We start from the raw sequence: 14,533 nt of genomic DNA, 5'->3' as shown, positions 1-14,533 counted from the left end.
TTGAGCAAACAGAAATTTCCTAACATTTAAAAAAACATTGTGGATATGCAGTCTGCTGTGAAGCACCATTATCTAAGAAGCGATAGGCCGAGAACTAGAAAGTGAGATTAGATTGGATGGCTAAACGTCAACTAGTTCATACATGACATCCGAGTGACGATCTTCCCTGCTGCAGGTTTATGTGATTCTAGGATCGATGATTCTCTCATACATTTACTGTTGCTGAGAATATAATTTTTGCTGAAGGCTGGAAGTAGTCCCCTACCATTGGCCACACAATTATGCTAAGAGAACATGAGGCAGGCAAGTAAGAGGAGAAAGAGAAATGGAATTCTTGCTCAAATTAAAGGTAATCACACCGGTTTACTTTGTTTAACAAAATCACAAACCTTGTTGCTATGAAACTATGTGGAATTTCACAAGATGCAATGGACACATTATCCCTCATACAATACAAAAATGACAAGGTGAAATCGTTTTATTCATTCATGGGATGAGGATGTCACTGATGCAAGCATTTGTTGCCCAGAGAGCACATAAGAGTCAGCCACATTATTTGGAGTTACATGTATACCAGACCAGATAAGGACAGCAGTTTCCTTCCCAAAAGGATAGAAGTAAACCAGATGGATTTTCCAACAATCGATTCATGGTCATCATAAGGCTCTTAATTCCAGATATTTTTTACTGAATTCAACTTCCACCATCTACCGCGATGGGATTCAAACCCAAGCCCTCAGAATATTACCTGACCCTCTGGATTAACAATCTAACAATAATACCACTTGGCCGTTGCTTCCCCCTTCACTTCAACAGTTCCCCAATCATCTTAAGCATCAATCAGAATATTAATTTTACCAGTAGAGAATAAATATACTTTTATTCAATGCACTAAAAGTCAGCTAGCACATCTATGTGAAATGAAAGAAGGAATTGAACCGTTTTGGCTCCATTGAGCTAGGGATTGAAGCGATTGAGTTGAAGGTAGACTGTTGTGGTTGGGAATGGAAAATAGTGCAGTCCCAAGTAATGATGAATCCCTGGTGCTTTCCTGCTATTCTGAAACTCAGCATTTGTCTGATAATAGAATCAGCTGCCTAGTCTATGAAAATGCAAAGAATCCAATTAAGGTTAATTCTGTAGGATTGTGATAACTTTCTGATGGCTGTGAACAGCAATCCTCCTTGTGTGGAGACCCACCAGTTCATTGGAAATGGCTCAATCTTAGCTGGTGGTTCCATGCCCCAGTGGTCATCTGGATGCAAGGCATCACAATTTTAATTGTATACTGCAGTATTTATGGTGTAAGAGTCAGGAAGTCTTACTGTAACTGTACAAGGTGCTGGTAAGATCACACTTGAGCAGTTTTGGTCCCCTTATTTAAGAAAAGATATTATTTCATTCAGTCAGTTAAGAGAAGGTTCACCAGGATGACTCCTAATATGGAGACATTGTCTTCTGAGCAAAGGCTAAACAGATTTGGATTCTAGTCGTTAGAATTTAGAAAAAAATTAGACGTGAACTAATTGAGACATAATGGAATCATAGAATTCCTACAGTGTGGAAACAGGCCATTTAGCCCATTAGGTCTACACCCATCCTCTGAAGAGCCTCCCACCCAAACCCACCCCCGATCCTATACCTGTATTTCCCATGGCTAATCGATCTAGCCTGCACACAATGGGAAATTTAGTATGGCCGATCCACCTAACCTACACATCTTTCGATTATGGAAGAAAACTGGAGCACCTGGAGGAAACCCACGCAGACACAGGCAGAATGTGCAAACTCCACACAGTAGGTCATCCAAGGGTTAGAATTTAACCAGGGTCCCTGACGCTGTGAAACAGCATTGCTAACCACTGAGCCACCATGCCATCCTCCCTAAAAGGATTGACAGGGTAAATATTCTGAGGATGTTTCTCCTCAGGGGAAAGCCTGGGACCAGAGGGCATAATCTCGGAATTAAGCTGTGCCAATTCATGACTGAGATGAGGAGGAATTTCTTTTCCCAGAGGGTTGAAAGTCTTTGGAATTTCTTGCTGCAGAGTTTTACTGCTGATAATAGACAATAGGTGTAGAAGTAGGCCATTTGCCCCAATGATCTAGCACCACCATTCACTATGATCATGGCTGATCATCCACAATCAGTATCCTGTTCCTGCCTTATGCCCATAACCCTTGATTCCGCTATCTCTAAGAGCTCTATCCATCCCTTTGTTGAAAGTATCCAGAGGCTTGGCCTCCACTGCCTCCTGGGGCAGAGCATTCCATATATCCACCTATTCTCTGGGTGAAGAAGTTTCTCCTCAACTCTGTTTGAAATGGCCTACCCCTTATTTTTAAACTGTGTCCTCTGGTTCAGGACTCACCTATCAGCTGAAACATGCTTCCTGCCTCCAGAGTGTCCAATCCGTTAATAAGTTTATACATCTCAATCAGATCCTCTCTCATCCTTCTAAACTCAAGAGTATATAAGCCCAGTCTCTCCAATCTTTCAACATATGATAGTCCCACCATTCTGGGAATTGACTTCGTGAATCTACACTGCACTCCCTCAATAGCCAGAATGTCCTTCCTCAAATTTAGCAACCAAAACTGCACACAATAATCCAGGAGCAGTCTCACCAGGGCCCTGTACAGCTGCAGAAGGACATCTTTGCTCCTATACTTAATTCCTCTTGTTATGAAGGCCAGCACGTCATTAGCTTTCTTCACTGCCTGACTGATGTACAAGAACACCTAGATCTCATTGTACTTCCCCTATACCTAACTTGACTCCATTTGGATAGTAATCTGCCTTCTTGTTCTTGCCACCACACTTGCTGGCAAGTGTGGCTTTGGGAAATCCATTTAGTCCTGACAGCAGAGTCCTGCCACCTATGGGAATAAACAGCCCATGGTTTCACCCGTAATATAAACAACTTACAAAAAAATGTATAAATATTAAAAACTTTTGTGTGTTATGTCTCACAGCCATATCTTCAATAAACATATTCATGTGGGGCAGAGTTATTATGTGTATTTACAGCTGAGATGGATAGAGTTTTGATCAGGAGGAGAATCAAGAGTTATGGGGAAAGGGCAGGAAAGTGTTCATGAGGAATGTCAGATCAGACATGATCTTATTGAAGGGGCCTGAGGAGCTAAATGACTTACTCCTGTTCCTAATTCTTATCTTAGGCATCAACTCTTTCAAATGGGTTTTTCCCTTTATCCTGATCTCCCTACTGCCTTTGAAAGCCTTTTCATTGCAGCTGCATTATGATGTGCAATGGTAACACTTTCACGTTGATGTTAGATTAGATTACTTACAGTGTGTAAACAGACCATTTGGCCCAACAAGTCCACACCAACCCACCCATACATTTAGCCCTTCACCTAACACTATGGGCAATTTAGCATGGCCAATTCACCTGACCTGCACATCTTTGGACTGTGGTAGGAAACCAACGCAGACACGGGGAGAATGTGTAAACTCCACACAGTCAGTTGCCTGAGGTGGGAATTGAACCCGGGTCTCTAGAGCTGTGAGGCAGCAGTGCTAACCACTGTGCCACCATGCTGCCCTAGTTCTTGCACAATTCTTGACCTGCCACAGCAGCACTCCCCTTTCCTGGTAGGGCTTCCCTACAAGAGTTGCCTCCAGCCCTTGGATTGAGTTGATTGCATCCTTCTGCAAAAGGACAGTGAGCATGGAGACGGCCAACTTGTTGGCCACTTCTTGGTATTTTGTTTCACTGTTGGCAAGTGACTAAAATCCATTTAGTCCTGACAGCAGAGTCCTGTCACCTATGGGAATAAACAGCCCATGGTTTCACCCATAATACAAACAACTCACAAAAATTTATAGACATTAAAATAATTTTTTGTGTTATGTCTCACAGCCAGTATGTCAGCATATCTTCAATAGACATAGTCATGATATTGCAATATTATACTTGTGTGTACTACTGGAGCATGGTGTTCAATGCTGCTCTATGGAAATGTAATTTTGGATTATAATTAATTTATTAGTTGTAATAAACATGTGTTGTATTTTAAATACTATAATACTCACGCCGAGTTTCTTAATGTAAGCATTGAGAATACTCAGGTAGAAGCAAAATCACATCCTGGTTAGCAGTGGTGGTCATCTGCACAAAATAAACTGCTGTATCTCAGTGGAAAAACTCATTGAAGACAAACAGGACAACAGCTTTTCACATCAGAGAATTCAGGCAATCAGAAGCACCAGTTTCTCTGAGCTCAGACAGCCAAAACGATCTTTAACTGGAGCATTGATCATCACGAAGAAAAACCTAATTTCCTTTTGATTACAGAACAAATTCTTTCAAGATACGATCAATTTTCAAGAGTTCATTACTTAAAAATACGAAGGGTGAAGTTACAAATGTGACCAAAAGGCCAACAATAACTACATGCTTTAGGTGTAGCCAATGCTATGACTATAGTCAACAAAGTGAACCAAACCAGCAATAACTGGAAGAGATTTTATTTGTCACACCTACCCAAAAGGTTCCCTACTTTACTTGATATCACACAGAATGTGGCCCCAAGAAGATTAGGCACATATGTGCAGGATCTCTAGCTCCAAAAGCCAAGCCAGATCCCAGAACAAGATCAGTCAGTAACTTTAAAGGTGTCTTTACATAATAACTGTGAGACATAATACAATAAATTAGACCACAGTCTGTTCTGATATAACGTGATAGTTCTGTTCCTGTGTGATCCCGCATTATAAGAAAATCGCATAATAGCAGCATCATTTAAAACAATGGGACTGGAACCGTGTTATAGCCAATACAGGAAAGGAAAATTCTCATCCATGAATAATGGTCTAAATTCTTCAATTGCATTAAAACCAATTCGTGTTGAAGAAATGCACGTTATAGCAGAATCAACTGTACTTTTTTCATTGCTTCATACTATTATGATGAGCTACTATCCTTATCCTTGAAGTTCGCTGTGAATACATACTCATGGGCTCACGAGCAAATGCTGCTTCAGTTTCACAGCTGGGCTCCCCTGGACCAGAGGAGTTCACTGCAATCACTCGAAATTCATACTCCAACCCTTCAATGACATCAGTTATCGTCCACTTCTTACCTGTATAAAATGAGCTCATTCATTTTAGATACAATAACAATGCCTTAAAATGCCTGCTTCCTTACTTTCAGTTAGTGTCAAACTCAATTAATAAACTGAATGGATCATTAAAGTTAAAGTTGGATCTTAACCTGTAATCTTTCACAATTCAATATTTCTCATCAACGACCTCAAAATGGTACATGTAATTGAAGTTTGTATGTGAATTCCAGATCTTAATAAAATGATAAACATTTTCAAGTTCCAAATTCAATTATATGCATGTGAAAAGGCAAAACCAGGATACAAATTGTGTTCAGTTTTAAACTCAAGTTACTAATTTTCTTCTAGCAAAATAATACTTGAAAATGTGAATGTTTTTCTCTTCAGAAGGGATTTTTAGATGAAGTGATATTAGATGATAGTAATTATAATGATCCCCAAAACACATTATCTTGAAGCAATAACTTAATTTCTTCTGATACGTTTGATGTGTTAAGAGTGAGTACGGCAATCTTAACGGATCAACTATATTGTGTAAAAGATAAAGCGTGATTAAAGTTTTTGTTTTGATCTCTTTTGAATGTTAACTCCATTTTCTTACATGAAATGCTTAATACTTGGGCATCAAATATTAGTTAATTCTTTAAAAGGTTACAACAAATTCTACAAGCCAGTGAAAGCAATCTCAAATTATCAGATCAAAATGGCCAAGTACTGGACCAGGATTTTAGCAAGACCCAGGAAGTGGAAGGTGGAGCGTTGGGATAAGTGAAATCATAGGGGCTGGTCCCAATTGACTTCTCAATGAGGGCTTGCTGTCACAACATTTTTCTATTGCGGAATCAAATGTGGAGATGTTTCCCATTTTCGGCAGCCAGCAACTACCATAATGAGTAGTAACTTTTTTGTGCTCTTGGCTGAATGGGGAGGCCCTCAGCTAAATGGATGTGGCTCTGCCACAGTCAAGGAGGGTATGATTTAATAGAACAAAGAAGAGTCATCAATCTTATCGGAGTAGTTTCCTTTCTATCCCTGGTTCTATGAATTTTTAAATGTATTTTTAATTCCCTGCTCTAGGCCAGAGGCCTCCTGTGTATCTCATCATTAATCAACTTTCCCAGTGGCACTGCTGAGGCCTCAGAGCTGTCAGCTTTGGACTAGTACCACTAGTGGCCTACCTGCTGTAAGGTGGGCCCATAGAATACCAGTTGGAAAGCTACATGTGGTAATGTTGCTGAGCAAATATAACTTAGGACTCAAGAGTCCTTTTCTCACACTGACATTAACGTTGTGATGCCATTTCCCAGAAGGAAAACAAATAAAACATGCGAAGGGCACATATTAGTGAAACTTGTCTTGTATACTTCAAAAACCGGGACCAGATCACTCACTTCCAAGTATTCTTGGTTATTTCCTCCAGTCTGTAAAACCCAACCCTTGTAATTACCTGTAACTGGAGTATCAGTGACAGCACTCCAGATGTTGCTACCTTTCTTACGCTTTTCTATGATATATCCAATTATTCTGGAACCACCGGTGTTTTGTGGTGGAGTCCATGACACTGTAATGGATTTGCTGCTTGCACTCAAGATATTTGGTTTTGCTGGAGCTCCAGGAACATCTGGAATAATGAATATTTCCGCAAAACATTAAATTTGGTCACAATTATACATAAGACATATTTATCTACTGCTTTATGTGCTTTTGTCATGATATAATGAATGGGATCTGATCAATCAGACCAGATTAACTGATCTTGTATTTTAGATATAATAACAACTCCTTAAGATGCTTGCTTCCCTACAGGCTAGATTTAAACTCAATTAATGAATTGAATGGATCATTAAAGTTAAAGTTGAAATACAAGGACCTACCTTTTCTGCCAGCAGTGATTACATCTGATAACAATGCTTCACTTTTGCCTTCTGAATTCACAGCCCAGATTTTGAATTTGTATTTTTTTTCTGGCTCCACTTTGTCATAGGAGAAGGTTGTTGTTGACTTGTCCACTTCACCAACTTTTGTCCATGTATTTCTACCCACCTGTTGCCTTTCAATTACATAATGCTGTATAGGTTTCCCACCGTCATCTCTCGGAGGCTTCCACTTAAAAGAAATACAGTTTTCCAAACTGGCTAGAATTTCTAGAGGGCCCTGAGGGGCTTGTGGTTTGTCTGAAACAAAGCAATAAAACCATCAATAAATTATTTCAAATCAAACTAATCATTACTATTTCTCTCATAGGAATCAATATCCTGCAGGATACAGGTGTTGTGAATAATTTTAAAAGTTTGTGTATGTTTCTTAACATCAAATAAAACATTTGCAGTGCTGAATTATTGAATTATGTAACATTTTAACAATGCTTCTCTGAAATTCTCATTAATATAACACCTGAAGGATAAGCAAAAAAAATTTAACAGGTAGCCCTAGTCCCAATTATGGCATTTTTACGAGAGCTGAGGGCAACCAGTGTTTTCTAGCTTAGACTCTGTTGGAATATTTGGGAAAAGTCAATTGCTAGAATGAATTGGCAGACATCTCTTTGGCTATTAATGCACCTTGAACATCCACTTGCTAGAATTTCCTGGGAAATCTGGTGTCTGCTGCTTTGTCCAGTAAAGACGTCAGAGGCTTCCTCCTCCCTTTGTGCAAAAGACATGAGAAATAACCTCAAATGATCTACTTGGTAAGGAAAGCTCATTGACTGTAAAAATTAATTTACCAATCTCTATGTTTTTGATGCTTAGGTCATATCCCTAGCTTGTAGCCCTTGAGATTGTCATATGGGTCATTGAGATGGTCGATGTGTTATTTGTCACTAAGAGTAACTACATCAATTTGATCCCTGCAAGAACAAGGATTGGAAATTCCAGACATAAGGTGTTCTTGTATCTCCTAGAGCTGAGTACTCCAGGAAGATTTGGCTGGAGGTTTCTGTCTGGCTGTAGGATTTTGGTCCCACAGATCCATTTAAAAAAAACAACCTTTTAATTTTCAAGTGTTTTGTTAACATATCTCAGATCTCTGCAGGACAAAATTATGCATTACTTCTCAAGACAAGAGAATAAATTGAGGCACAATTTGGACACAGGTTTAACATACCACTCCATTCAGTTTCTACTCAGCCATGTTGAAAAGAGGTTAATTTCTCTTTCTTGGATGGGAACGATCATCTGAGATGTTTTTACTGACTTACTGTTTCTTTTCTTCTACTAGTCAATCAACCTGAGAGCACTCCTAAGAGTAATCTTCTGGGAATGCATCATCATTCACATCATGATCATAAGAGGTTACATATAATCTAAACAAAGTGTTTGCATAATATAGCCAACCATAATATTGAATATGCCTCCAATGTAACTTATGCAAAAATGTAACAATAATCTATTAAAGAAAACAAATCAATACATTACCAATGACAGCCAAGTTAACATCTGCACTTGTTGTGCCACTTTCATTCTTCAATTTAATTGTCATCTTTCCACTGTCCTTTCTGTTACATTTGGAGATTGACAAACGTGTAAAACTTTTACTGTTGTCAATGCTGACCCTGTTGTCTTCAAACAGTTCTTCCCCATCCTTGTACCAAGACACCTTTATTGGTGGCTTTCCTGAGAATGGCACCTTCACTGTTGCAGTGTGACCAGCCTTAATAATTGTGTCTTTCTTTCCCAACTGGTCAAGCACATCCTGATCAAACTCTGGAGGATCTGATGTTTAAAAAAAATGTTAAAAACCATTAAGTTACAATCATCTAATCTAAATAAAAATTCAGTTACACTAAAATGTTTAAGCTTATGTAGGTTTTACTTGTTCCTCTGATCAGTTCTTATTGTTAACATTTACTATGATTTTCATAAGAAGAAAATCAAGGGCTCACTACTAATTTACTGTGATATGAGTAAAGTTAATGATGCTTTTGGAGCAGTTGATTTGTCAGAACTTGCTACAGCATTCTATAGGATCAACACTCAGTTTATTTAAATTATTTGCATCATAATAAAGTTGATGTGTCCTAGCAGGCACAGCAATGTTTCAGATATATAGAAGTTCCTTCTGGAATTTACACGTGAGCTGTATCTAATTAGCTTTGTTTGGCAAATGTTATGTTTAAACAAGTTCATCCTTAAATTGTGCAGCTGTCAGTTCCACAGAATATAGAACACAGAGTCAGCTTATTTCAACCTCACAGTGTTTAAGAATTATTTAGATGTACACTTGCTGTGTCAGAAATACAAGGCTATCGGCCAAGTGCTGAAAAATAGTATTAGATGTTTAAGAGACTTTTAAATAAGCACATGAATATGCAAGGAATGGAGGGATATGGAGCAAGGGCAGGCAGAAGGGATTAGTTTAATTTGGCGTCATGTTCAGTACAACATTCTGGGTCAAAGAGCCCATACCTGTACTGTTCAGTTCTATGCTCTAATAGTTAGGTACTTGGGTTAGACTGGTGCCAACTTGATGGGCGAAAGGGCCTTGACTCTGATTCATCGAATTAGTGTGTGTCAGCATTTATTTATATAATTCTTCTTTCATTTTAATTCCCATCCTGTCCCCAAGATCAAATCTGAAATAATTAAGAGAAATGCAAAATGAAACAGATTTATATTTGGAAGATAAATTGGGTGGAATACTGAGAAAGCTTGGCTGCAAATGATTTTCTGTCAATGTGTCCATCCCTGAACAAAAATGAATTGATGAGGAATACCATACTTCAGCTTTATTCTGGCACCATTAGACCACTGGATTCAAATGTGCTAATACATAAAAACATATGAAATCATTGAACTTGATTGAGTTTTGAAGAAGTAACAAAGAAGACTGATGAGGACAGATCTGTAGACGTGATCTATATGGACTTCAGTAAGCGTCCGACAAGGTTCCCCATGGGAGACTGGTTAGCAAAGTTAGATCTCATGGAATACAAGGAGAACCAGCCTTTGGATACAGAACTGGCTCCAAAATAGAAGACAGCGGGTGGTGGTGGAGGGTTGCTTTTCAGACTGGAGGCCTGTGACCAGTGGTGTGCCACAAAGATTGGTGCTGGATCCACTACTTTTTGTCATTTATATAAATAATTAGAATGTGAACATAAAAGGTCTAGTTAGTAAGTTTGAAGATGACACCAAAAGTGGTGGTGTAGTGGGCAACGGAGAAGGTTAACTCAGATTACAACAGGATCTTGATCAGATGGGCTAATGGGCTGAGGAGTGGCAGATGGAGTTTAATTTAGATAAATGTGACGTGAAGCATTTTGGAAAAACAAATCAGAACAGGACTGATACACTTAATGGTAAGGTCTTAGGGAGTGTTGCTGAACAAAGAGACCTTGGAGTGCAGATTCATAGTTCTTGAAAGTAGAGTCGCAGGTAAACAGGATAGTGAAAAAGGCATTTGGTATGCTTTCCTTTATTAGTCAGAGCATTGAGTACAGGAGTTGGGAGGTTATGTTGCGGCTGTACAGGTCATTGGTTAGGCCACTTTTGGAATATTGCGTGCAATTCTGGTCTCCTTCCTATCAGAAGGATATTGCGAAACGTGAAAGGGTTCAGAAAAGATTCACAAGGAAGTCACCAGGGTTGGAGGATTTGAGCTATAAGGAGAGGCTGAATAGGCTGGGGCTGTTTTCCCTGGAGCATTAGAGGCTGAGGGGTGACCTTATTGAGGTTTAATAAAGCATGAGGGGCATGGATAGGGTAAATAGACAAAGTCTTATCCCTGGGGTGGGGGAGTCCAGAACTAGAGGGCAGGAGTTTAGGGTAAAGGGGGGGGGGGGGGGGGGAAGATATAAAAGGGACTTAAGGGGTAACATTTACATGTGGTGTTTTTTGGAATGAGCTGCTAGAGGAAGTGGTGAGTACAATTGTACGATGTAAAATTCATCTGGAGGGGTATATGAATAGGAAGGGTTTAGAGGGATGTGGGCCAAGTGCTGGCAAATGGGACTAGATTGGGTTGGGCTATCTGGTCAGCATGGACGAGTTGGACTAAAGGGTCTGTTTCCGTGCTGTACATCTCAATGACTCTATGACTCATTGGTTTCAAGCTTCAGTGCAGAATCGAAAATTGCTGCACTGAATTGATCAAATACAAATAGCTGTCAGTTTGTTTTCAGTCACTTTTCAAGACCGCGCTACTAACTTCAACAACAAAAACAGAAATCTCTGGCAAAACTCAACAAGACTGGCAACATCTGTGGGGGGAAAAAAAAGAGTTATGTTTTGAGTCTGGTGAATTTCTGTCAGAGCTGCTAACTTCAATACTGATTAATCTCCATACAATTTAAGCAATAACTGAAAGCACAGTGGAAGCATAAAAGCTATTCATTTTTCTTTACAAAATATTAAGTTTTCATGCACCAACTTGTAAAGCTCATAAGTCTGAGGAAGGAAATGTGCAATAATCAGATACTTTGAATATATGGGTGAACCTATGAGCCACATTGTATTTCCTACAGTGCTAATATCTGTAAATTTAATATTCTACACTTTTGGTGTTACTATTTCATATGGAAGAAATATATTGAGAGGAATGATTTCTGTTAAACATACAAGCTATATTCAGATTTTCATCTCTTTCCTCACAGTAATTGCATAATTGCTGGTTGCTGTGGATTTAAGTTAATTTGAGTGTCCCAAAGCTAATGTTAACTTCGAGAGATTTACCTTCAACAAACAGAGAGGCTTCGGTTTTCCCTCCATCAGCTTCAAATGTATACATCCCTGAATCTTCCTCCTTGACATTGGGTATTGTCAGTTTTTGTACTGCTCCTTCTTTCGTGACTATTTTTCCATTTCCTGAAGTAATCTGTAGTGATACAAATGTTGTATATACAAACAAGCTCAGTTCTAAAAGCAGTAGCAAAAAACCTGTGGAGAATCTGCAAAATTGTTCATGATTTGTTGCTAGAGAGAAATACAGGGGGAAAAATAATTTTGCAAATAAATCCCAATAGCAATAAATCCCTCTCTTTGTATCACACATATACAATTTGCCACATAGTAACTATCAATCATGACAGTCTCTCCAACAAAGTTACAAAATGCTTATTGGTTTGCATGATCTAGTGACATCCAGGAAAGGTATATTTAACTCAGAAACAATAGTGATATCTTTTGTAACTTTGAAACAAAATTCAAAATACATGGAAATATTTTGAAAAATATTCTTTTCTCAGTTTTCTTAACAAAGTTCTTTTTTTTGAATTACTGACTTAGCAAGCAAGTACATTTGTCAATGTGGCTTTGTACAGTATGATTAAATGCAACACTCAAATCAATGCTCCATAGGCAACGTTTTTTCCCTGGGGTCGGGGAGTCCAGAACTAGAGGGCATAGGTTTAGGGTGCGAGGGGAAAGATATGAAAGAGACCTAAGGGGCAACTTTTTCACACAGAGGGTGGTACGTGTATGGAATGAGCTGCCAGAGGAAGTGGTGAAGGCTGGTACAATTGCAACATTTAAGAGGCATTTGGATGGATATATGAGTAGGAAGGGTTTGGAGGGATATGGACTGGGTGCTGGCAGGTGGGCCTAGATTGGGTTGGGATATCTGGTTGACATGGACAGGTTGGACCGAAGGGTCTGTTTCCATGCTGTACATCTCTATGACTCCATGACTCTATTAGTTAATTCTAATATGTTTTGCATCCAATCTAAATCTCATGGACAAAAAGATATACTGCTGAACTACTTGTTACACATAGTCTGCAGCGGTCAAGAAAGCAAATTATTGCTCCCTTCAGGAAAATTATGGATGGCAAGTAAATGTTGTCATTTTTTTGTAATTCTCATAGACAATGAGTTGATTAGATAACATTATCCAAAAGAATTGGAGCATGAGCATACCACTCCTGTTTGCTTTTATTGTAAACAATAGCTCTGAATTTAATGACTCAGGGTTTTATAACATTTCAATTAAAAGAAAATGAACTACCTTTGTGCCATTCTTAAACCAGGTGCCTTGTGTATTTTCATTTGCTGTCACACAACAAAATTCAGCTGCCTTTCCCTTCTGAGCACTCACATCTAAAAGTCCACTTTTGAAACGTTGAACTGGTTCTGAGATGATGCACAAGAAAATTAGATTTATAAAATGAAATGGTGTTGAAAATTAGAGATTCATCTGCATTAGAACAGTTTAAATGTTGAAAAGTATATTTTTACATTACAGCCTATTTACACATTGTACAAATCACATCAGAGTTTCAGTCGCGTTCTCTGTGGGAACTGAAAATTCATGTTCTGGCTGCTAATTGAACGAAGACTTTATGATGAATGTTCAGATCAATCGAGCATTTATAATTCAAAGTCACTGTTCATTTCTTAATGGAAGTTCAAATATCTCCCAACCTATAGTATTTAAATGTTTGTTAACACTATGTCTCTGGATCCTTTTAACCATACATATTATTGTTGTAGCAAAATTATTTGAAATGTTTAATTAAATTTGTTCAGATATTTTAATTATTTCCCCCGTACCTAATATTAATAACTTAGTTTAGTTTCCTATAATAAGGGAATCAACAGACTGAATTTAAAGTTCATTCTCAGGTGTGTTTTTTGACAGGACTGGACACATCAAATACAAGGAACACGCTGGCCATTTCTGCTGTACAAAGATGGAAGGGTCTGAATGGGTTAGTGCTGAAAAGTATATTACGTATCACACAATATGACAAAACATGGAGTTGGACAGAGTAACTGCTTCGAATCTCAAAGGAGTAAGACCTGTCATCAAAGTTTTTTTAAATAACTCAGTGGATGTGGACTTCACTGGCTGTGGCAGCACTTACAGATTATTCCTAATTGCCCTGAAATGTTGCTGATGACCTTCATCCTTAAACTGCTGTAGGAACAACAATAAATTTCCAAATCAGAATGGTGGGTCAGAGTTACTGTGTCTGTAACTCTATCCTGTCATCCTGATTTGGAAATATATTGTTGTTTTTTCAATGTCACTTTGTCAAGATCCTGGAACACTCTCCTGAACAGTATCTTTGGTGCCCAGTTCAAGAAGTCAGATCATCACCACCATCTTGACAACAATTAGGTATAGGCAATAATAGATGGTAATAATGTCAATCATATCATAGATAACTTCATGAATCTCCAAAAATGTAACAATGTGGCTTTAAAATCAGAATTCTACGAGATGGAGGTGTTCTTAGAATTGCCACTGAATGCTTGTCAAATTCATTACAGTCAGAAGACGACTCAACTCCAGAGAAAACCATTCAGATGGTGAGAAAACATCCAGAAGCAAGATGTGGATAATATCCAGTTTTGCCTGGCAAGTGGCAAGTAAATTTATAGGCAAAAGTGATGACTACATATGCTAGAAGCCAGAGTCTAGATTAGAGTGGTGCTAGAAAAGCACAGCAGGTCAGGCAGGATCTGAGGAGCAGGAAAATCAATGTTTCAGACAAAAGCCCTTC

The 14,533-nt window shown here is 38.6% G+C and overlaps 1 protein-coding gene across 1 annotated transcript in view; it reads right to left on the bottom strand.

Moving 5' to 3' along the window:
* The window catches only part of LOC140467057 (immunoglobulin-like and fibronectin type III domain-containing protein 1), an 80,821-nt gene that overhangs the window by 12,972 nt on the left and 53,316 nt on the right, over window positions 1–14,533 (bottom strand). Inside the window, exons 13-18 of the mRNA XM_072563119.1 lie at window positions 13,033–13,157; window positions 11,763–11,904; window positions 8,508–8,804; window positions 6,966–7,265; window positions 6,539–6,712; window positions 4,981–5,109 (exon numbers count right to left, since the gene is read on the bottom strand). Coding sequence (XP_072419220.1) covers window positions 4,981–5,109; window positions 6,539–6,712; window positions 6,966–7,265; window positions 8,508–8,804; window positions 11,763–11,904; window positions 13,033–13,157 — 1,167 coding nt within the window. The remainder of the gene's footprint in view (window positions 1–4,980; window positions 5,110–6,538; window positions 6,713–6,965; window positions 7,266–8,507; window positions 8,805–11,762; window positions 11,905–13,032; window positions 13,158–14,533) is intronic.

The sequence above is a fragment of the Chiloscyllium punctatum genome, chromosome 45, assembly GCF_047496795.1.
Source record: "Chiloscyllium punctatum isolate Juve2018m chromosome 45, sChiPun1.3, whole genome shotgun sequence".
In the NCBI taxonomy this organism is placed as follows: Eukaryota; Metazoa; Chordata; class Chondrichthyes; order Orectolobiformes; family Hemiscylliidae; genus Chiloscyllium; species Chiloscyllium punctatum.
This window is presented reverse-complemented; position numbering and strand designations above follow the sequence as displayed.